This window comes from Parasteatoda tepidariorum, chromosome 1 (genome assembly GCF_043381705.1).
Source record: "Parasteatoda tepidariorum isolate YZ-2023 chromosome 1, CAS_Ptep_4.0, whole genome shotgun sequence".
Taxonomy (NCBI): Eukaryota; Metazoa; Arthropoda; class Arachnida; order Araneae; family Theridiidae; genus Parasteatoda; species Parasteatoda tepidariorum.
The window spans coordinates 93405935-93430232 of NC_092204.1; the positions used below are offsets into that span (position 1 = coordinate 93405935).

The window sequence follows — 24298 nt, forward strand, 5'->3', positions numbered from 1 at the left end:
AATAATGAAATACAAAGATTTCATAAAGTTAATGGTGTTCACAATGTTAATACTATAGAATAAGCACGCATCCCAGTTGAAGCTCTTGAAAATTTCATAAATATTAACAGATTTTAAAGATCATGCAGTTGATCTTAAATTTGAAAAATCATGCAATCTGTACTGTTGTACAAACACGTTAAAAGAAGTTAGCCTTTTCAACAAACAAACTTGAATAAGTCACATTTCGGCAAATATCTTTTAATTCTTGTAGAAGAAAAACTTAATACATTTAAAATTGTTATCCAAGCAAAAGTTTATCTTCCTTCTTACACAAATTATAGCATGTACAAAATTTGTACATACTATTTATCAATACCAATATGAAATTTGCATGTTTAGGAAGGAAGATAGGTTTCTCCTTAGATGACAATTTTAATGTATTCATTTTTGTTGTTGAAGAATAAAAGTATTTTTGCAAAGATGTTAGTTGTTCAAGCTGGTTGTCAGAGAAGTACAAACAGATGCCAATATTTTAGAAGGTTTCGATCATAATCTCCTAAAATAAGCTAACAATTCTATAACATACAATTTACCATAGCTTTTACATCAAATTCAAATGCTATTCGTATAGAATTAACAAAGAGAAGCTTTTTAAACTTTTGGAGGTTTGCATACTTCAGTTAGAAGCAAAAAATAAATTCAGATTTGTAATATTTAAAAATGGCAGCCTAAAAAATAAAGTAAAAAACTCACTATCTAAAAAGAATTATTCACACTTATCCACAAATTACAATTATTAAATGTGTATTTAGAATTGCACACAAAAAAAAATTTTGCGCAAGTTCAAAAATAAAACATTATAGAACAAAGTCCATTACTTTTAAAACATCCAAGCAATTACTTTCAGGGAAATAATTTTATTTTTTACCATCTATGCAGTTGCAATGTCACAAAAAGCAATATTCATATAATACTACAAATGTTAGAATTTTAAACATTCTACAAGTCAAGTTCAAGAATACTTTTTCAATAAATTCATGAATATTTACTTAAGAAGGAAGGGGATTGATTAAATACTTACTCAGCATATTTATCTTTATATAAAAAAATTTATAATTTAAGTACATTTAATTTCAGAAAAATATTTACATAAGGCCACATATAAATCTTCTCTAAATTTAAGATTTTGTATAACCTAGAAAGTACTATAAGTAAAATGAATTAAAATAACTTCAGGAAAGGGGGGGGGGAGAATCAGTATTAAAAGTAAGAGCCCTCTGAATACACAAGTAACATAAGTTTTGAGCAGTAAGTGTGCTATATAATAAACATAATATAATAATTTAAAAATTTGTAACACTAACAAGTACATAAAATTTACTCAAAGTTCATAATTGTTCCAAAAAATGTAAAGGGATATTTTTTGGAATGTCTTAGAATAAGGGGGAAATAAATTGATGTCTGACATATTTATAAAGATATTACATCGTGAACAAAGTTGAAGTTCTATCTCTTGTTTTTTCAGAGAGAAAGAGAGAGAGTAAAGTAAAACTCCTTTTAGTCCTGAAATATGTTGAGTATTTCATAAATGCAGGATTTATCTACAACTGAATAAAATAGATTATGGCTGCTTATGTTTGTGCATTTGTTTTGCACACTCTTGATGTCTATACAAAGCAAACGAAAAAAAAAGTCCAACCAACGTCTCATATCAAAACTCTTGTGAGATCATGATAAACAAGTGACATTATAAAAATCTAAATCACTTCATTGTTAGTCTTTCTACGAAGAATGAAGTAGCGCCTCATTCAATATTGTAACAGTTATGGTCTAATTTTTTTTTTTTTTTTTATGCACAGCTAATGCACTTGTAATGTACAAAATTTAACTTGATATGAGTCATACAATGTTCGTTGTTCCAAAAAACTATATATTATCTTCATGAACGGTCATTAGGATACGAGTTTCTCAACTAATAACCGTAACAGTTTTGTACAAAAATACTGGTATAAAAAAGAACTCAAGCCCACTTCTTTTTAGAAAATGAACAAAGAAAAAAATTTTATATACTATGATGTTAAAAGCTATCATACTTATCAAGTTGCTCATTTCTAGTTTGATGACTCATGTCCACATTGTCAGCTGATGACAGATTTAAATCTTGATTAACTGTGCCCTGTAACTGGTTGGACATGCTAGGATGAAATGACACTGAGTTTGATAAATGAGAATATAGATCATTATTAGCAGTCATTTGATCTGAACCAGCAAGTCCACCAGTTCCAAAACTAAGACTCGAATGAGGTGATTGACTTTGGGTAGGGTAGTGCGGTGATGACATTTGTTGTCTTGGTGATGGTATGGGTTGACCTTGAGGAACATTAACCCAAGTCCTAGGAGAAGCAATAGGTTGAGGGGAACCGATTGCTTGTGCAAGATGAGGAGCATTTGGAGGAGGGGATCTTAAATGTTGCAAAATTTGTTGCTGTGAAGGTGAAGGTATTGAACCTTGATTATTATCAAGGATCACTTGCTGAGGGCTTACGGGAGGATGAGTAGGAGAAGCCATCTGCTTTATTTGGGATTGTAAAATAGTTTGTGAATTTTGTTGCTGAAACTGAAATTGAGAATTGTCTGTCTGAAATCGCTGCTGGTGGCCAAAACTGGAAGCTATAGGCATTCTTGGACGTTGGGCATACATTGGTGGTTGTGGATGAGAAAATTGATTTGCTTGTTGCTGCTGTTGTTGTTGTTGCTGCTGTTGTTGTTGAAGTTGTTGCCTAAAAGCTAACAAATGTTGTTGTCTATATCGAATATTAGACTGAGAAGGATGCAGAATAACATTTCCACCATTTAATAACTGTTGTTGCTGTTGCTGCTGTTGTTGCTGCTGCTGTTGTTGTTGTTGCTGATGCTGTTGTTGTTGTTGCTGCTGTTGTTGTTGTTGTTGTTGTTGCATTTTCTGAGCAGTCCTCTGTTTAATGAAAGCAGCCATTAACTGTGGATTAGATTTTAATATTGAAAGCACTTGTTGCTGTTGTTGAGGAGACTGTTGATATTTTAGAGTTTGAATTAGAGTTTGAAGTGAATTTTGCTGGTTTGGCAAGGAAGGTCCTTGCTTAGGCACAAGTTGAGATGGACCTTTAACAGCAGGGTTCCCAAGTGAACTAGCCATACCACCTGGTCCAATGAGTTGCGATTGCTGCCGTAATCCCATTTGTTGAGAAGGCTGTGGTTGCAGGTTTGGATGAGGTTGAGAATTCTGCATGTAATTGGTATTTTCCCATCGATTAACGCCACCCATTCCCATCACCCGATTTGGTACGCCAAGTACTTGAGGTAACGGTTTCTGTTGCATCTGAGCCTGCATCTGTTGTTGTGACATTAAGGTGGCATTAGGTACTGGAGGTCGAGCCATTGGATTGCCTTTTCCATAGCTTACATTCCCAGCAGCTACATGTTGAGGCATTGCAAGCCGTATAGTTTGCCCTTGTTGAACTGCTTGCATAGGATTCATGCCAGGAGCAACTTGGAGCTGCTTCATATCCATTCCAGGTTGCGTAGGATAAGGAGGTGCCGGCGCCTGTACTACCGGTGGTGGCTGGCTAGCGGCATACGACGTCTCTGGAGTATTCTGTGTAACAGCTGATGGCATTCCACGATTTTGCATAGTTGCAATTCGTCTCTTAAGAATTTGTGCTTGTTGTTTCCTATGTTGCAATTGCTGTTGTCGCAACTTATGTCTAATATTCAAACAAAACAGCACAGGACACTTTGTCTCTTGACAAGCTTTTGCATGATGATAACACAAAGCAATAAATTGCTTACAAACTGCACAGCCTCGGTTGGTTTTCCTTTCACATTGTTTGGCGTGAGCAACAATCTTTTTCATATTTAAACAGCTAGGCATACGGCAATTTGCATCTCTACAGTGAGACGAATGTACAAGAGACTGTACACATCTTTGAATAGATAGTTTTCTGGAATCTTGTGGATTGATTGCGGATTTTGCATCAGAATTGGATGAATCTTCATCTAAACCAAAACCTAATTTATCCATGCGGTGTTTATGACCTTCTTTGTTATAGCAAGCGACACATAAATCAAAATCTTCACATTGGCTACAGTGATATCTTGTCTCAACATTAGATTTACATGAATTACATGTATACACAAATTGGTCATGGTTTTGATTATGTAAAGCATACAACATAGCCATGCTAGAAAACTTTGCCCTTCTAAGGGAGGAAAATTCATAGTGATTATCTCTAGCAAAAGTTAGGAATTGATCTCTACCATCCATCAATTCACAGCTTATAAAAGGATCTGGATCAATGATAGATGACAAACCGGCTGCAACTTGCAATGAATGTAAGCGAATCACAAAAAACACTTCTTTGTGCTTCTCCATTGTGGAATAAATTTTTGCAGTTAAGTCATTCCCAGTATAAGGTAAATTTGACTTTTTAGTGTTTTTTCTTTGGTTTTTACTTTTATTCGACTTTTTATTACGTCCATTTTTCTGACCTTTCTTTTTACCATCAACACTATCTTCTTCATCAACATCAGCTTCAGAAGCTGTTGCAGTAGCTGTTGTAACAACATTTGCCTCAGCTTTTCTTTTTTCTTCTTCTTCCTGTTCCAGTTCCTTAATATTTTCTTCTAGAACATTTGGCCAAAAATCATCATCAAAATATGGTAACTCAGCAGCACTTTTTAAGTTATCTTCAGTGGCCTGCTTAAGAATATCTTTGAAATCTACAACAACTCTGCAGTTAACACCTTTCTCTAACATTTTTTTGTACCACTCTTGTAGTCTTTTTGGTTTAGGAACTTTCTGATCTACTGGATGGCAGTGAAATATATAATCATCACCCTCACTCGGAGGACATGCCCAAATATGAGCCATTGCATAACCTAGACGCTTCACATAATCCAAGTAACCCAACAAAATCTCATGATAAACTGATGTTCTGAGTTTTCTAGGTTGGAAAAAGTGAACACTATCTAAATATGCAATATAAACACGCCTAGTATTTGGTGGTGGACATTCTGATCCATATTCTTGAACATGCATTCCGAAGAAACATGTGTCTACACCATCAATTTCTTGAAAAGCAAATAAAGCTTTTGCCAAATAAGGAAATTTCTCAGACATTTCCCCAGTATCAACATATCTTGCCTTCATGCCAGGTTTAACCTCTACAAACTTTTCTGAACTAGCTACGACTCTAATTGTAACTTCCCCAGCACCACATTCTCTGTCCTTTAAGAAAGTATTAACCCGATTCTCAAGAAACAATCCAAGTTTTGTTTGTGGCAATCTCTTGGCAGTGAATTTGTTTTCTTTTTTCTTTTTAGCTTTTCTCTGATAGCAGTCATCACACAAAAATCCTTCTCGCCAAATTTGTTCAAAATGGAGAACACATATTTTATGCAATTTCCTGCAGCAATCAGTACATTCTATAAATGGTTCTTGATCTAAATGATCATTTTTCAGTTCGATAAAATCTGACTTTTTCACAGTTACAGCTGGCTGAGTAGGATCTTCCACGATGGAAATAGTATCTCCAGCAATATCAGTAAAACATTTCTGACAGTAAATATAACGATTCTGGTAACTCCAGTACTTTGTGTCACGAGGTACTGTACATAATTCTTTCCCAAAGCAACATAAAATCTGAGGCTGAAAAGCATATTTTCTTCCACAACAATATCCTAATGATCGCATGACTGGATCAATATCTTGCTCAAAAACTTCAGCAAGCTTCGAACAATGTTTATAAACTTTTGAGGATTTTTTGTTATACAGCCAGGCATTACTGAACATTAACCATACATCATCGACATATTGCCAAGGATCTTGATATTGGCCTGTATCAAGTTTTTCCTTAATTGTTGATAGATCCATAGGTGTCTTTATGATATCAAAGTAATCAGGAATATGCAATTCTTCAGGATCAACAGGTTGTCGAAAGGCCAGTGATTCGGGATCCTGTTTATATAACTTTTCTAAAGTTGGCATCAATGCTTGACGCAATTCATCTGGCTTGAATATCTTTTGATTGGCTTTGAACTTTTTCATAGGAGGCTCTGAAGCCTCTTTTTTAATTTCTGTCTTAACTACAGCAGTTTCTGTTTTAACTTCAACCTTCACTTTTGCTTGAAGAGATGCATCTGGTGCAGCAGAAACAGAATCTTTAGTATCTTCAAGAGCACGCTTCTGGCTATCAGCATCAGTTTCCATTTTTACTTCGACCTTAGGACTTTGCTTTGAAGGCAATTCTTGATCATCCAAATTTTCAGTTTTAATCTTAACCTCTTCGACTTTTTCTGGATAATTGTCTTTCCCAGATATTTTTTGTAAAGAAAAAGCAAATACCTTTCCACCTGATTGATTTGATTCAGATTCAGACTGTCCTGCAAGAGAGTTACGTGATTCTTCACCGCTGGCTTGATTAGATAAATATTCTGTTTCTGAAAATGATGAGACGGGTTTTTCATCACTACAATCTTCTACTTTGATCATTTCTTTAGACATTGGCTGGTTAGCATTCTGTTGCAAAGTTTGAGCGTTCTGTTGTGTTGATTGAGTCATTGTTAACTGTGGAGACTGGCCAACAGTGTGTTGTAAGAATTGATCATCTTGGTTTAGAGACTGATCGCCTATTTGAGGCAAAGACTGAATATTATTTTGCTGAAATGATTGAAGATGAATTTCAGAATAAGATTGTGCTGGTGGTCGTTGTAAGGTATGACTTTCGGGCTGTTGCAATAACTGAACTTCATTATTATTTTCCATGGGAGCTTCTTCCTGAGGTATATTAGTACTAGTTTGTTGAGGAGTAGATGGAGTTGCAGGATGTGTTACTGGTACAGATGCAGCTCTAGGTGGCTGTTGAATTGGTGATTGCTGTGATTGTGGTTGAGGTGTAGATGAGTGAACTAATTGATTTCCACTAGACTGAGAGGACAATTGTGGTGGGAGACTTGGCTGTGACTTAATTTCAACTCTATTCAGGATAGCCTGATTTTGCTGCTGAGACTGAACCTGTTGCAGCTGGTTTTGCTGTTGGCTCAATAGCTGATTCTGCTGCAGCTGCTGGTTTATAATATGATTTTGCTGCTGTCCTAACATTTGATTTTGTTGTTGCTGACTTAATAACTGATTTTGCTGCTGCTGATTTAGAAGCTGATTTTGCTGTTGACCTAAGATCTGATTCTGTTGTTGCTGATTTAAAATTTGGTTTTGTTGTTGCTGATTTAAAATCTGATTTTGCTGTTGTTGGTTTAAAAGTTGATTCTGTTGCTGGCTAAGCATCTGGTTATGTTGCTGCTGAGTTAAAATTTGGTTTTGCTGCTGTTGTTGGTTTAACAGCTGATTCTGTTGAAGCTGTTGCTGGTTCAAAAGTTGATTTTGTTGCTGAGAATGATTCAATAATTGGTTTTGTTGTTGCTGGTTCAAAACAGTATTTTGATGCTGATTTATCATTTGATTTTGCTGCTGCTGGTCATTTAGCATCTGATTTTGCTGAAACTGTTGATTCATCATGAGAGATTGAGAATTTATGCTAGGTGTTACAGACTGTTCTTGTTCTACCTGCCTTAAAATTGACGCTTGTTGTTGATATTGAAGCAAATTTTGTCTAGCTTTAAAAGCATTTGCTGCTTGAGAATTGTTTTGCTGAGTAGAAGTAAACTGTGATGCTGATATTGTTGTGGAAGAAATGGTAGACAAATCAACATTAGATGATCCAATTGTAGAGTTAGAAGAATTTAAATGATTTAAGTGCTGTTGTTGAAACTGGTGCTGTTGCAAACTACTTAAGGATAAATTGTTTTGTCTAACTTGAGCCTGATTCATATTAATAGTGTTATTTAAAGAAGCAGGCAACTGAGATCCAGAAGAAAATAACTCTGATCCACGAGGAGTAGCATTAGGGAGAACAGTAACATTAGGTGGTGGCATTCTTTGCCTTGTCGCCGACACACCAGCATTTGGTAAATTTAACTGTTGAATCTGATTTGCTCCTTGAATTCTAGGAGCTTGATTCACAGGGGCAGTAGTTTCCAATCCAGTGCCAACTTGAGGTCTACGAAGTTCTGGTCGACGCTGTCTCCCATCTGACAGTTCTCTTCTCTGTATTTTATAAATTTTTTCTGCTAGCAAATGGTAATATTCTTCTCTAGTATTAGCTGAATCATACATAACTGCTTCATTTCTACGAGCATAGTTGATGACATTCATAAAAGCAGGATCAGTTGGGTCATTTAAATCTTTTTTGTTAAGTACAATTAGGATTTCTTGAATAATCCTTTGAATTAAATGATGCCGCAAATCAGAAGTGACAGCTTGGTGCCAATCTTTAACATTAGTAGGAGCACAACTAGTGATGTTTGAAACGAGGGGAGACATTTGATTTGGAACTGAATTCATAAGAGATGCACTAGTTGTTTTAACAGAAGGTTCTCCCATAAAGACCAATTGTGTTGCAGGGTTTGTATTAGCCCCTGATGCATTATTCTGAAGCATCGTTCGTAGCTGAACATTTGACTGCTGTTGAGCTGTCTGTGGCAGTTGAATATGATTTACTAACTGGGAAGGACTTTGAGAAGCACGCTCACTTTCAAGTGTTTGACCTTGATTCTGTAAACCTGAATCCATAACATTGCTATTATTACTAGGAAATGGAAGTCCTAAAGAAGAATAGGCTCTTTGAACAACAGCTTGATTTGGGACTTGATTTGCTTGACTTGTTTGGACAACAGGAGGTTGCTGTTGTCGTCTTCCATGAGCTTGTTTGAGTGGCAAACATAATGCACATTCTCTTTGAGTGCAATTTTTCCAGTGTAATATGAGGGCCTTTGATGAAGCACAATTAGGAATTGTACAAGCATTGCCAGCTTGACACACTTGAATGTGACTTAGGACATGTCGCATTCCTTGGCACTGTGCCAAATTGCACTCTCCTCTCACTTCACCATTTGTAGAATCACGCTTTTGACATTTATAAGCATGTAATAGCAGTACTAACTGCTGATGATATCTACGTTTTTCAATATCTGAGACGTGAGAAAATGGACCAAAAGTTGATGTTGCTTGATTTGCAGTTGTAAGCAAACTTTGTTGCCCAACATTTTGTCCAGGAAGAACATTACCAACATTGCCAAGTTGATTTTGTGGAACAGTATTTTGATCAGAAGACATAACATTGACTGTGCTAAGCAGTCCTTGCTGTCCGTTACTTTGGCTAGAAGAAATAATATTAACTGTGCCTAACAAACTTTGTTGCCCAGGATTTTGTCCAGGAATATTTGAAACTGCCATTTGCGACATGAAGGTTTTTTATGCAGCTATAGCACACTATAACTACATGATGATATCATATGTATGACAAAGGACTATGAAGACAAAAGATATTCATCATGCAAAATGTTCCTAATTCAAGCAAATAGCCTTCTTTTTACAGAACTTCATAGCAGTAGAACAAGGTCACTTGAACAAGGGCCTGTAAAAAAAATATTTATTGAAATAACTTACATTTTTTAATTAATTAAATAATGAGTTTAAAAAATGGACAATAATAAGACAAAATCAAAAGTTTCAAGCATGTGTAATGAACAAATAAATAAGAACCTTAAGTACCAATCTTTGCTATTTTTGATTAATTACAGTTCAAATGTGTATACAAATATAAATAAATGTTGTATAATAAGAAATGTGTAACTTGAAACATTTTTAAACGTTTTATCATGTTTAAATGTATTTAACTTATATATACCTCTTCAGGAAAGCGAATGTACAGAGAAGGAGTTGATTTAGTTTGACGATGAATTAGTTTCCGAGCTACTACTGGTCAGCCAGCACTTTCAAGTATCCTTGCCTTAGAACTTTATTTCGATTTCTTTCACTCTCGTCGCTTAATTGTTCTTTTGTTTTTATTAGTTATTAACTGTTAATTTTTTTTGCTATTTCTTTATTGTTAGCTTGTTTTTTTATAGTTATTAATTTTTGCATTAAGTGTTAATTTTGTTATTTTTTTTGTAATTCCTAGTTAGTTTTTTTTTTTTTTTTTTTTGCTAATTACTAAATGTTAGTTTCGTTTCTTTTTGTAGCTATTAATGAAGCTTTATATCAGATTTTTAAAGACAGGGGATTTTCTTTCGAGAAAAGAAGAAGTAGAAGAAAGGTAATCTCCTCTTATAGAGAGGATATTATAAAGAAGTTTCTTTTAGAGAGGTTTTTAAGGTAAGTTCGTTTGTTTCATAGAAGCAAATATATTTTTTAAAAAAAGAACAAGCTACTTTTATAATAATAAACTTTACAGAAAAAAATTTTATTTCTTTGTATTAAAAAAGAACAGTAAATAATATAAAACATACATATGATCTTTTTCATGATCAATGATTTCATGCCTATATTGACTTTTCTTTCCCCCACAAAACACCAATGTGGGATAAATTAAAAAACATATATCTATTAAAAAAAAAAAGGTTGCACACAAAAATAAGTATTGGAAGTAAAGCATTTATGAGCATCTGTGTATTTTTTTTTAACTTAGATTTAATTTTAAAAAAATTATCATTTTAAATATAATTTTGTTTCGTTTAAAATTAGTTCCGTTTAGTCAAAAAATATTCATGAAAAAATCTTTTTTAAAAATTAAAATAAGAAATCAGCTTACAATCAGTATCAAATCAATTATTAGAAATGCTCTAAAAAATCTTGTTCTTTCCTGTATTTTGCTCAAAATTTTAGTTAAAAAAAAAAAAATGCTGATATCAGCCCTTTTCACTCTTTTTTTTCTTTTTTTGCTACCTCATGCCCCAACTATCTTTGGGCAACCCAGTTTCCATGACAACACCTGCAATCCGGTCTACCTGCCTTTTTCTCTGGTGTCAACTTGAGTTGAAATGAAGTATAAACAGATTACTAAAAAAGATGTTTTTTAAAAAATTTCCAAATCCATAATTAACTGTAATATTAGCAAATTCTACTACACACAAACTTCATTGAGAAGTGAAAAGTGTGCACTTCATTGTCTTTTCCAAATTTATATTCTTATAAACATTGAAAATATTTTCAGCTTGATTGGAACCAGTAGCATTAAATTATTATTTTTAAATGTTTGTTTTTGACTTAATAAAATAAATCTTGTCAATTATGAAGAAAAAAAATTTTTTTACATTATGGAGTATTAGTTACTTTATGGATAAAAATTATTTACATTATGGATTATTTACATTACCTTGCTCCTAGTTGGGCTCAATATGAGTCCTATAAGAACATGCATCTAGGGAACAATATTGGGATGTCTAGATTTTTTAATATTGGTCTTAGAATGGCCCATATAAGGCCTATAGTGGCTGAATAATGAATATAAAATATCAGGTGAATGACAATTCTATATAGGCCTGATATTGGTTGTAAAATGGCTATAAAATATTAGGTGAATCGTAAAATTAGATATAGGACCAATATCAGAAAAATAACGGCTCTGTGAATCATTGAGCCAAGATTTGTGAATATTGATTCAATGAGGGCCCCCAAGTTATTTTGCTGCTAGGGTTCTGACAAATTTCTTTTGTATACACAGTTATTCTATACCTGGAAACATTTATTTTTTTTTTTTTTTTTTTTGGTATAAGCACATTTTATAAATTAGCCTCAAAAACTTATTAATATAATATATTTTAACTGACTCATTACTTATTAAGTCACTTTTAATTACAATAAAAATATAATAAACTTAAAAAATTAAGACCACTTTTGGGCAATTGAAACCTCTTTTACCCATTGTATTATATTCCTTTAACAAATATAAAACTATGATGCTGATACAATATAGCCAGTTTCTACAAAATTTACTAGCATTTAGCAAAAACCAAGAAGACCAACAGAAAAAAATCAATGTTTCAAAAACCTGTTGAAACTAGTTGAACTTGCTCAAATAATTTTGCTCAAATAATTTGAAAAATTTAAGCACTAGAGTATTAAAAAAAAGTAATTTATGACATGCAATTATGTGGGTAAAATGAATTTGTATTACACTATTAATAAGAAGAAGCAATTGTTTTTAATAAATATGATTACTTGAAAAATAAAGAAGCATTACCAGTTATGATAGTCTCATTTATTCAACAAAAAAAAAATTTCATTTATTAAAATGAAGCGCCTTATTTTTATAACATACAAATTGAAAAATATTTTTCACTTTTAGGCACATTAAATAAAAATTTATCAGCAGTTACGCTCAAAAATTGAAATTTAAGAAAGATTAATTTTTAAAACAGATATTCTCCAAAAAACTGATACTTTCAATGACAAATAGAGTCATAACCCTTCAAATTTATATTTTTAATCCTAAATAACTTTGACATAAATAAAGAAAATTTTATAAATAAAGAAAATTTTATTCTTATAAAATGAGAGAATATTCTACGAATTTCAAGTGTTTACATAATAAAATAAAACATTGAAATTCATTGTCTCACAATTTCTTCTCTTGCTTTAACTTATAATACAAACTTAAACATCCCTTGATTATAAAAAAAATTTACCTAGTAATTTTTTTTAATCTAATGATAAGCTCATAAGCAACGACTTAGGTAGTTTCAGTTAAATTTAACAGTTGTTTCTTAACATTTTTCATGACAACTGACACATCATTGAGACATTATTTAAATTCAACAAAAGTTGGTTAATCAGTTAAATTAATCAAAAGTTAGTTTTTAAAAAGATATCAAAATTATGTGTGACAGCATTCTACTTTTAACTTCCTCGAAGAAGAAAAAAAATTTACTTAATTGTAGCCTTGCGTGCTACGTTTCTTTTATATTTCTAATAGCCAACTAAGAACTATTGTAAATAACGTAATGAATTTACTTTTGACAGCAAAAAAAAGAAAATACAATACAGGTCAAATCAATACTTACAGGATTGCTGAGTATTTTTTAAAAAGAACTGAACTGTGCTTTAAAAACTGTCAGATACTTTCTATAAATTAAAGAATTTTAAATCAGAGTCTAAACATAGGATGCACAGCCTAATCAGTGAACAAAAAATAAGCACCTTTAAAGTACTTTTTAAGCACTCAAAAAATATTTTTAAGCACTATATACATTAACAAAATGCTAAATAATTTTCAAAGACTTCACATATCATGAAAAAATGACTAGTTTCTGACAAAGAATGCTCTTCTTGATTATATTAGCCACCATAAAAAGATTGAGAGATTTTTCGGTTCAATTTCAGAGAGTGGAAAATGAAGCCTGAAATTGAGAATATCTTGCAAAATGCAGCAGAGTTGCACATGAGAGTGCAAAAATCTCACCGAATGCAGCACATTAGACGCACATGCAGACTCCCAAGTATTTCATCAAACATGTAAAATAATTGGCGCTATCATACGTTACGGACTGAAGGTACGCCAAAATAGATTGCTGTTGAATGAATTGTGAAAATGTTGAATAGAACAATGTGAAAACCACGCTTTTGAATAAAACATTTAGGAAAATCTCATTTCCTAAAAGGGAAAATTAAGCACTTTTTAAAAACCCACTAACAAAAAAAGCAATTTTAAGGGCTTTTAAAAAACAAAAGTAAGCACTTTTTAAAAACACTATGCACCATATAAACATACATTTCAAGTTAAACTGTAAACTAAAAAGGTTGGCAAATCACTAAATTATATTTTAAAAATTTATTAGCTAACTCAGTGTTCTCTATAGCTAGGACTATTCCCCAGATTGTTGAAGAGCGGCCAACATGAAATGCAATAAAAAAAGAAAATGTGTAGTAAAAAAAGTAAGAAAAATAAATTTAAATTTAATATAAAAATTTAAAATTTTGATTTCTTTTTAAACCGGCATTCGTATTGTACATTTTATTAAAAAATTTTATTTTTAATACATATTTGTTTTGCATCTACTATAAGTGAAGTAATTTGCATTTCATAGCAGTCATCAGTTAAAAAATTATTTATTACGGATAAAACTACTACTTATTTATTACTGCATTCTGCTCTCCTAAGTTTAATTTTTTTCAAGTACATTTGAATATTTTTCAAAACCAACTATCACCCATGGCATTATTATTAACATATTAATAAAATGTGCTCACATAAAATTAAAATTACTTATGTATTTTCTAACCAAAATTATCCTATTTTATCGACTTTTAAGAAGTTCAAAGCGGAAAAACAGTTTTGTCTATTAAAGCTGATTCCAATAAAAAAGCGAATTCGTTCACTGACAGGAACTGTTTTTCCACAGCATGGTTAGCAAAATTAGTTAGCCTTAAAATGCAACAAATGGCAATCCAATCATAATTTTTGCAAAAAAATGGGCATGAACTATTCTTTTCCCTTGATGAATGAGAAGGGACCATGGGGATTGGTGAGCAAAGTAAATAGCCTCTTACAAATCTTAAATAATTACAAATTATCTTAATGAGTATATTAAACAAAAATCTACTTTGCTTAAAGAATTGACTGCCAAAGTTACATTTTGAAATGCAATACTATAAATAACTTATTTTTTTCTAGAAGATATAGCTAAAGAAAATTTAAAAAGTTATTGAGGAAAGTGAACACCCTGAATAATTTTTGACCTAATGATCAGATTTTCAGAAGCCAATTTAAGGGATGATTTAAAAACCAATTGATTTAAACTAGGGGTGCACAACCTTTTTGAGTGAAGGGCCACATGCGCAGCAGATTGACTAATGAAGGGCCGCATGCCAAAGGGAACACCCAAAGTATTTAGACAAACATATTCATAGTAAGTTTAGGTAGTAATTGTTATAAAAACATTGTTCTAACCACTAAATTCTTTTTCTAAGTTAACCTTGTAATATCTTAGCATAAAATTAAATACTTTTAAATGTTTAAAGTTAAAAACTTCTAAACTAAGAAAAAACTGAGCCTTCTAAGAAAAAACAGAATCAGTTAATCAGAAGAAAATTTAGATAAATTGAAATAATTAAAAAACTATGGGAAAATACATGTTTTTTAAAAGTCATATTACATAATACATAAGTCCATTTTAACATAAATTTTAACTTTAAAAAATTTGTTCATAGAAATAAATTTTAAAAAAATGTTCTAGTTATTAAAATAAATACAAGTTAAATACTTTGATTTAAAGAAAGTTTATAGGGTTAAAAATGATAAAAATTGAAACAAAACCCCATCTGCAGAAAATAAGATTTAGCATTTAGAAGGGGAATATACTTAAACTTTAAAAGATTTATTTTAAATTAATGATAGGAAGCAGGGGCAGAGAGAGGGAAGAAAGAAAGAAAGCATTAATCTTGAATAAACTATTTTCCTTAATAATAAAAAACTATTAAGATACTTGTTTAAAATTTTTTATGGCGAATATTTTTTAACATGACACTTTCTATTTACAATTAATACACATATGCATAAACAATTAGTAACATTTACATTACTTAACGAAACTTATTTTGATCATATTTTTTACTGTTAAAATTTAATGATATACAAATCATTTCCCAGCGTACAATCATGAATGATATGAAATGGTGGAAGTATAGCATAAGAAAATGGTTAAAAAATTTTCTTAATGGTTATCCTGTAATTTGCAAAATTTTTAAATATTGGGATAATTTTATTCACTTGATCATGCTTTTTCGAGCCATTAAATGAATTTGTTAAAAGACTGGTCTGTAATTTTGAAAAGGCCAAATTTATTCTGGAAAACAGTCTTATGACAGAAGCTGTTGTTGTGGGTAGTATTAAATTAGGGCAAAAAACTTAATCACTTTTGGAATTTGTCCTAGATGGTGTTCTTCATCTCCATATTTTAAATCATGTGAATACAAATAGTGATGTGTTATTTTATAATTGCCTAAATACTAATTGTTATGTGTGCTTTTTAAATTGCGCAAATATAAAACGCAATGCGTGATTTTCAAATTGCGTGAATACGAATTGAGATGTACAATTTTAAATTGCGAAAAGACTACTCACAGCGCATGACTTTTAAAATGTGTGAATATGAATCGCGATATATGGTTTTTAAATCGCGTGAATATGAATCGGGATGGATGATTTTTAAATCTCGTTATTTCTAATCCGAAATGCGATGCGGAATTTTAAGATCGCGTAAATACGAATTACGATGTGTGAATTTTAAATTACACGAAGAATTAAAACGTATAAGTACGTATCTCGACATGTGATTTTTAAATCATGTAACAACAAAAAGAATAGGTTGAGTGTGTGATGTTAACTTGCACTTGTTCATGGGACTAAGAAATATACACGTGTTTTGAATTATTGTTTAGCAAAGGGGAACGCGTTTAATATAAATGTACACAACTTGTTTTTATTTTTCATTTTTATTCTTTTTAGGAAGGTATCGATTTTGCTAAAATACGTAATTACTTTTTAAGTTCCAAAAAAAAAATTAAAACAGTATCGAATTTTAAGGGTTGTCATATTGTGCTAAAATATCAGGATATTCTAAATTACAAGTAAAAAGACGTTCGAAAAACCTCTTATATTTATGTAAAAATCGACACAAATACAGCACATAAAAAGTAATTATTTTAATGCGCGATTCAAAACTCACGTGCTGTCAAATTATATGAAAATATCAATTTTTTTTTAAATCACGAGTAAAAAGCGTAGTAGTAACTACAAAGGAAATTATCAAAATACCTTTATATTTGCGGTGAAATTGGTGTAAATAAAACGCGTAAAAATTTTATGTATTTAAATGCGAAATTAAAGTATCAAAATAGCGTATAAAAAATATTGGACTTTCAAAACCTTGTAGAGATGTGTAACCAAACGACAAATTGCCAAAATAACGATTAAAAAAAATAATTTGATTTGCAATAAAATTGGCACAAATAAACCACGTCAAAAAATGGTTATCTAAATGAGCAATTATTTAATCTCGATTCGTAACAATATCGTGCCAAAATATCAAAATTTTAAAAACCATGCGGAAAAGCGTAGCAACTGCTGCCGAAAAAGATTAGATTTTTCATGAAGTTTGCACAAATAAAGCGTTTCATAACTTTTTAAAAATCGCGATTTCAGAAAATACGTGAAAATGGGCAGCAATAACTACCGGAAAGTCATTGAATTTATGATAAAATCGGAGCACTCGAAGAGAGCATACCTGCTAACATTGGAGAAATAAAACAACGGAGATTTTACTGAACGACCCAACTTTGGGTTTACGACTACTGATGTTCAACTCCAAAGCCTTGTCATTTTGAACCCAATCCGGAAGACTAGGGTACTCTTGGATCAAGTATTGGGAGAGATTGCCTTCGTGGAGGACTTTATTTGATAGAACTAATCAGCATCTGCGTTACATGGAGAAGAAAATGACGATAACCTTTCATGGTAAGCCTGGCGGCAAAGGGACTCTAACTCAAGATCCGTCTACCACTAAAGATATTTCACGTCAGCACTGTGGTCGGTACAAGCTGGATTCGGTATTCGTATCGACCAGTCATTGCTGGGATTCGAACCTGGGGTCATCTCATTGGAAGGCGAACGCTCTATCCCCTGAGTTCATCACGACTCGACTTAAACTATTAAGACTCAACATACTGCAGTAGCACCATCAATTAAGAAATAAGAGAAGTATTTTTGCCATCAGTAGATATTTTATCACCATTTTTACTTTTATTTTTTAATTTCTTCAACAAATACGGAGAAATATGAGAATATACAGGTAAACAGGAGATAGTCGTAGAATACAGGAGTCTTCATTAAAAAACAGGAAACTTGGCAGGTATGAGTCAAAAGTAATAACTAAAATTAGAAATTCGTATATCGTAATAATGATGTGTTCAAAATAATGGTATTTTCAAAACTATGCCTAAATCTGTAGAGGTAACCATCGAAAAAAAGCGATCGAAAACTACATTGAGTGAAATTGGGTGCGTCAAAAACTTAAATGCGTAAATTTCAAATTTCCGAATTTTTTTTATTTAAAAAAAAATTTTATTCTTTTTTTTCATTTTGTTCAGATTGCGGTAGCGGGCCACAGGTTGTGCACCCCTAATTTAAACCAATTTTTAAATTCAGAAACCAATTTAAGGGATGATGATTTTAATTTAAAGGAAGTATTTAAACTCTATAAAACAGTTTTTTCAAAAAGAAATAAAATAAAACTATAATATATATGCTGCTGCACTTGCATCAGTGCGTAATAAATAGTTATAAGAATAGCATTTTGGGTTAGCTCAAGACCAGCAGTGAGCATGTTCAAAACACTAATGTTCCAAGAATTAACAGGAAAAGGTGCAAATAACTATATTTTAGCATTATCCTTTACCAGTAAAATAGCAGTCAAAAATACATTTACAGTTACACAAAATATTGCATCTTTAAATGTAATATATTTACTATATTGCAATTATAATAATTGCAATATATAGCTACATATTTCATATTATAACATATTGCTATTTGTTTCAATTTTTATAAGACTAACGATTCGTTTAATTTTTAAGCCGTTGAATCTAGGCATTTATTTTTATTCCAATTCAAGTATTTTTTAAATAAACAATCTTTAATTCAGAAAGCTAAGTTTCAAAGCTGAAGCAAAGCTTTTTTTTTATACAAACAGCCTGTCCTTAATTATTACTACGGAGATCTTTAAAAATTTGATTCAATGATTATAGTCTTTGCATCTTAAGAAGTCCTTCACATCAAAAAATAAAAGCAAGTTAAAACTTTAAAAAAATAGCAAATTCTTTTGAAGCAAATTTTTTAGGACTAAGTGGTAAGAAGAAAGAAATATTTTTTTACAGATTATTACTATACTATAAGCTCAAAAACGATAATCATATGTACAACATAAACTTGAAATGCACATTTTGACAATATTTAAAAATAGATTTTAACTATTGCAAAACTTATTTAAAAAATATATGTTTTAACCTCAAATTCATAAAATGTACATTAATAACTTATATGCCTTTTATTTTAAAAAAAGGTAAAGAAAATAAAAAAATACATTTTCAATTAATTATTTTACTCTATTTATCTTAAAAAAAACATGCAATAAAATACAAGAAATATATTTGAACATAAAAAGATGGCAATCTAAAGATTAAAATGTGTTAGATTTCACTCTTAAGTCAAAGTATTCTTATATTAAAACTTAGTTTGTATAAAACACAAATTTTTTTAATAATGATATTTAGACAATTCATTTAACAACTATTAAAAAAATAAAAAATACATTAACAAATGCAAAATTGTATTGTTATAATTGCTTGTGGCAATAATAATGTGTCATAAAATTATCTATAAATGCTCTTTACTCACTTTTTATCACATAAAATAAGTTGCTTTTTAACAAACAATAAATTTAAAAAATATTAATTCAACATCTATACCAGAAATTTCCAAGTTATATAAACAAATATTTAGCGAGAATTAGCCTGGACATTGAATCTTGAGCACTTAATAACTCTGTTTGGACTCTTTTATACACCCTTCTCTTTTTCATTCATTTAACTCTTGACATTTTAATTTCTCTGAAAAATTAATTCACACATGTAGCTCTGTTCCTTATTTTAGTGAGCGGCATAATGGTATTTGTTATCCACAAATTCTACCTGGCCTCGACATTAGATTTTAAGTTGGTGGTTAACATAGTAACAGATCGGTCTATCTTTAGGTTAAAATAGTGCTCTGATTTGGCTCGTGAGTTGAAGTAAAAACTAGTAGTTTAATCTTGGTCAGGGGTGATTGTGAGTCCAAGTCAAAATTCCGCAAAATTTCTTGAGTTAAAAAAAGAAAGAAAAAAAAAAGTTTAAATTGAAAAAAATTTAAACAACGTTTTTTTCCTTTTTCTCCACATTTCTTAGCTTACTTAAAATAAATTTAAAATTTTACACATACCAATACCATTTACACATACCTATAATGACCTGGAGAAGTAATTAAAATTTACAAATATGTCTTTCTTTTTTGAGTTTATGATTTTAACAACTATTTACTGATAAAAATTGAATATTAATCATGAATATAAGCTTATAAAGTATCTCACTGGCTCTCCCTTACAAACAAATAAAATAAACTGTGTTTTTAAGTTCCACCTTTGAAAATTTGATTTCCGAAAACTTCTGTGATCAATGATTTTTTTAAACGTCTGGACCTTCAATCTTCGGAAACTTCTGGATCACTGTTAGCAAAAATTCCGGAAATCCAGATTTTTTCCGGAGCACAATCAGCCCTGTTTGGTGCTTATACTCCTCTCCCAACTGCTCTATAAAATGAGCACTCCAGACAATCTCACAAAAAGTTCATTTTGTGATAGCCAGATAATACACATCAGTCAAAAGTTAGGAAGAAAGAAATTTTAAAATATTCAGCAAAAAAAAGCATGACTTCTTTATTTTTTTAAACAAATGCTCTTCAAAGCTCGATTTTATGAAACAGTAATAATGATTTATATATAAAAAAAATAATAATTTTACCTTGCTTTAATAGTATAATGATTCTGTTCAGGGTTGCCACTCAAATCTGGAGGAAAAAAAATCCCTGTGTTTTCCCTGTACATATTATTATACACAATATATTAAGAGGAAACACACAATTACTGTGCTCTTGTGTAACCTATATTAGTCTAGCTATACTATTTTTAATTGCTGGAAAAACTTAAAAAAATAAGGAACAGCTTAACATACCTAAAATAAATAATGCTATAGTAAATGAAATAGGTTAGCTGAAATATCATCCTTAAATACAGTATAGACTGCATTTTCAGTGGTCACCACTTTTAAGACAGAAATAAGAAATAAAATTCCCTGTATTTTCCCAGTTTGTAAGGAAAAACTCAAAATTCCCTACATTATCCCTGTTATTATAGGTGATTTTCAAATTATCTGTATTTCCCAGGTTATCACAATTCTCCCTGTGGAGTGGCAACCCTGCTGTTCTTACAAATTTGATTTTAAACAATAGTTGCATTTATAATCCAGTAATTTTATTGATTTATTATAAATTGGATTATAAATCTAAAATTTTTACCAACATAACTAATAAGTGCTAGTGTAATAATTTTTTTAACATATACATGGTCCGCTTACCAAAATCTTTATTACAAAGTGAAAAATCCTTATTAAGAAAAAGATCTAGCATGACCATTTTGCCAAATTATGTAATTATGTTTAGCTATATCATTTTTTTTTTATTTGTCCATCTTGTTTTTTGCTAACTTGATAAAAAAAAATACTGAGAAAACTGAGAGCTGACTTTTATTGTGACTCGTTATTATTAAGCATTGCTCATTAAAATCATATAATAAAATGTGATTTTGTTTTTCTCTTTTCAAAATGACTTATGTAATTATTCAGCAACAAAAAAAATAATATTTTAAGGCTCGTACTTAAAGTACGAGCCTTAAAATCAAAACTGAAAGAAGCCCACACTTTTGCCAGTAAGAAATTAAAAATGATAGGATTTTCAGATAATTATTCACACAAATGTGTTTTTAATAAATAAGTTATTTAAAATTTTAATGACCATTAAAAAAAATTTTAATATTTGGTCAACCCTGCCTGATATTACTATGGCCAAGTCATTTAATTTCAATAAAATTATGTAGTGCTTTACTATTTGAGCCAATGTATTTCCTCAAATGAATTAAAACTGAATCCTTTGAAAAACTAGATATAATTAGTAATAAATGAATGTATTTCAAAAAATTTAATTTTACATTTGATTTAAGAAAAATAATTTAACATGCCCAGAATTAAATATCGTAATTCTACCATAAAATTGCATATAAAGTGGTTTTTAATATTGTAATTTATTTTCAGGTCAAGAAAAAAGTTTGCAACTATCTAAGGAGCTACTTTTTCCCAATGTAGGCTTGGGTAAATACAGCCCCCAAAACATAAGTTTTATGCTATGGAACAAACAGTGGTAAAATACACTCAATATTATTTATCCCTTAAAACTAGCCTCATACTTACTTTAATTTTTTATTTTCTACGCAGCACAGGCTGCGCAGTTAAAAATTTTAAGAGTGTTTATAACAATACCACCAATTGATCCACTACAATAAAAGTCATTAACACATGTCCTACTGTTGATAATTTAGTGTAAGACTGTTAAAACCATTTAGTTTAAAATATTAATTGGATAAGGGAATGAAAACACTGTAGAATACAATAACTTCACATGTCTATTAGTAGAACAAAATTTTTAAAAGAAAATTTTAGATATATGCTAGACAAATTAGCCTGTTTAGTGTTACAATAAGATTATTAAAACATTAATCAAACTAATTTATCAATAAACACAAAAATAAAAAACACACAATTGACATATCAGCATTGAGAAAACTTTAAGCATTGCTAATATAAATATTTTTTTTTTTTTGTTATTGATGCTCCAGTTACAAAGAATAAAATCAAACTTTGCATTTAAACTAAAATTGTATTAATTTTTTTTATATATTTATTTCTCACATATTAAATATCATAAGTTTACATGGTAGCATTCCAGTAATCATTATTTAATAATATTTCAAGCAGCAACAAAAATCTAAAAAATGATTTTATTCAATTCCAACTTTTTTTTTTCGTTTTTAAAAAATTACCAAAATGTTAGAAATCACAAGACTTAATAATCTAAAATACAATTAACTATTATTCCCATCTAATCTAACAACTAGTGAATTAATATTTACAACACATTTTATTTTTATAATATAATATTCACATTTATAATGAAATATATAACCTTAATATTTTATGAACTTTATTAATGTACAATAGATTGCAAACGGTCGAAAATCTTTACATTACAACAACATAGAAGTTCTTAAAAGCATAAATCTCATTTAAACTGAAGTATCTGTTATTTCTAAAAGTCAAAAATGACAAATGTTAACAAAGTTTAAAATTAATAATTAAATAATTTAGGAAGGAAAAAACCAATAGTTAAAGTGAAGTTTGATTGAACATCCTTGACTCAAAATATCTATTACAACATAAATTACTTCAAATTAATAAAAATTCATTTACCAATAATGTACCACAATTGGTATCTGACCAGTTGTTTTCTCTATGCCAGATGGCAGAGGAACTGCTTAGACTTCACGCCCAAGAGTTAATCAAAGATGAATTGCAGCTTTAAATTACATTTTAGTCTTGAAATGAAATGTATCAACTACATTATAATATTCTTCTGCGTTTTGCCTATAACAATATAAAAAAAATAAAAAACATTATAAAAATAAAAGAAAATATATGCAAAATTTACAATACACAATGATTACAACTTTCCACATTTTTATCAAAATTTAAATAAATTTACAAAATAAATTTTACTTAATTCTTCAATTGCATTAAAAAATTAATCTACTCTTATTATTTAATAAACAACAGAAATATGTAGCTAAATCTACACATTTACAAAAACAATTTATTAAAAAGCATCATTTTATCACAAAATGTACAATAAATTTTAAAATTATCTTACAAGTTACTAATCTGGAATTAGCACTATAATCCTAATATATGTGCCACTTTAATATTATATGCAACAAGAAAATAAAAAAACTTGGTAATTACCAGATATCTATAACATATATATGCGATAAAACATCAATGATTATTAATTTTAAAATATACAAGTACCTAAAAAAGCCAACACATTTAAAAATGCATCCCACATATATATGATATAACACTAAAATAACAGATTTAAATCTAATCTAAATTGAAATCAAAATCTGAAATTTCTAGTAAATGAAATGCTTAATAACCCATTTCTATTATTTTTAAAAATTTAAAAAAATATTTTAATCAAATAACACAAATGAATGACAAGTTATCCAAAGGATAAACAAATCATTTGTGACTACGGATTTAGGTTTGCGTACCTACACCCGTCGAGTGAAATATTCTATAAACACAGGCATAATAGTATTAAGATAGTCATATTTGATAGGGCATATCAACTGAAGCTAATAAAAATCAAATTCTGATCTTTAGATACATAAATATGAAAAAACATTATACTACTAATCGTTAGGCGATAGTTAAACAAGACAGCTTGAAGTGACACAGAGAAAGTACGATTTACACATAGTAAATAGCTACAAACCTAGAACTCAAAACAAATAGAAGATCATTAACGTTAAATGAATTGATTAAAGCAAAAAATAAACAAATATCCTGAAGAAATTTTAAAATTTTAATAGCAATCTCATATTGACTATCATTGAACGCAATGGAAATTTCAGTAACTTTCAGCAGCCATTAAACGTTGCCACAAGTTTCATCAAATAACACTAGGTT

General features: G+C 30.2%; 1 protein-coding gene across 3 annotated transcripts; it reads right to left on the minus strand.

Moving 5' to 3' along the window:
• Positions 1 to 1480: 1480 nt before the first annotated feature.
• On the minus strand, positions 1481 to 24298 carry LOC107441636 (histone acetyltransferase p300). Of its 3 annotated transcripts, XM_043051151.2 has the most exons (4): positions 24105 to 24273; positions 23021 to 23194; positions 12919 to 12979; positions 1481 to 9491 (listed from the first exon to the last, which is right to left on the minus strand). In XM_043051151.2, exon 4 carries the CDS (start codon positions 9317 to 9319, stop codon positions 2060 to 2062), a length of 7260 nt encoding a protein of 2419 aa, XP_042907085.1. In that variant the 5' UTR covers positions 9320 to 9491; positions 12919 to 12979; positions 23021 to 23194; positions 24105 to 24273; the 3' UTR covers positions 1481 to 2059. The 3 variants fall into 3 exon arrangements, with proteins under 3 accessions (XP_042907085.1, XP_015910461.1, XP_071040051.1); XM_016054975.4 differs by lacking the exon at positions 12919 to 12979 and having other exon boundaries at positions 24105 to 24298; XM_071183950.1 differs by lacking the exons at positions 12919 to 12979; positions 24105 to 24273 and adding an exon at positions 23881 to 24023.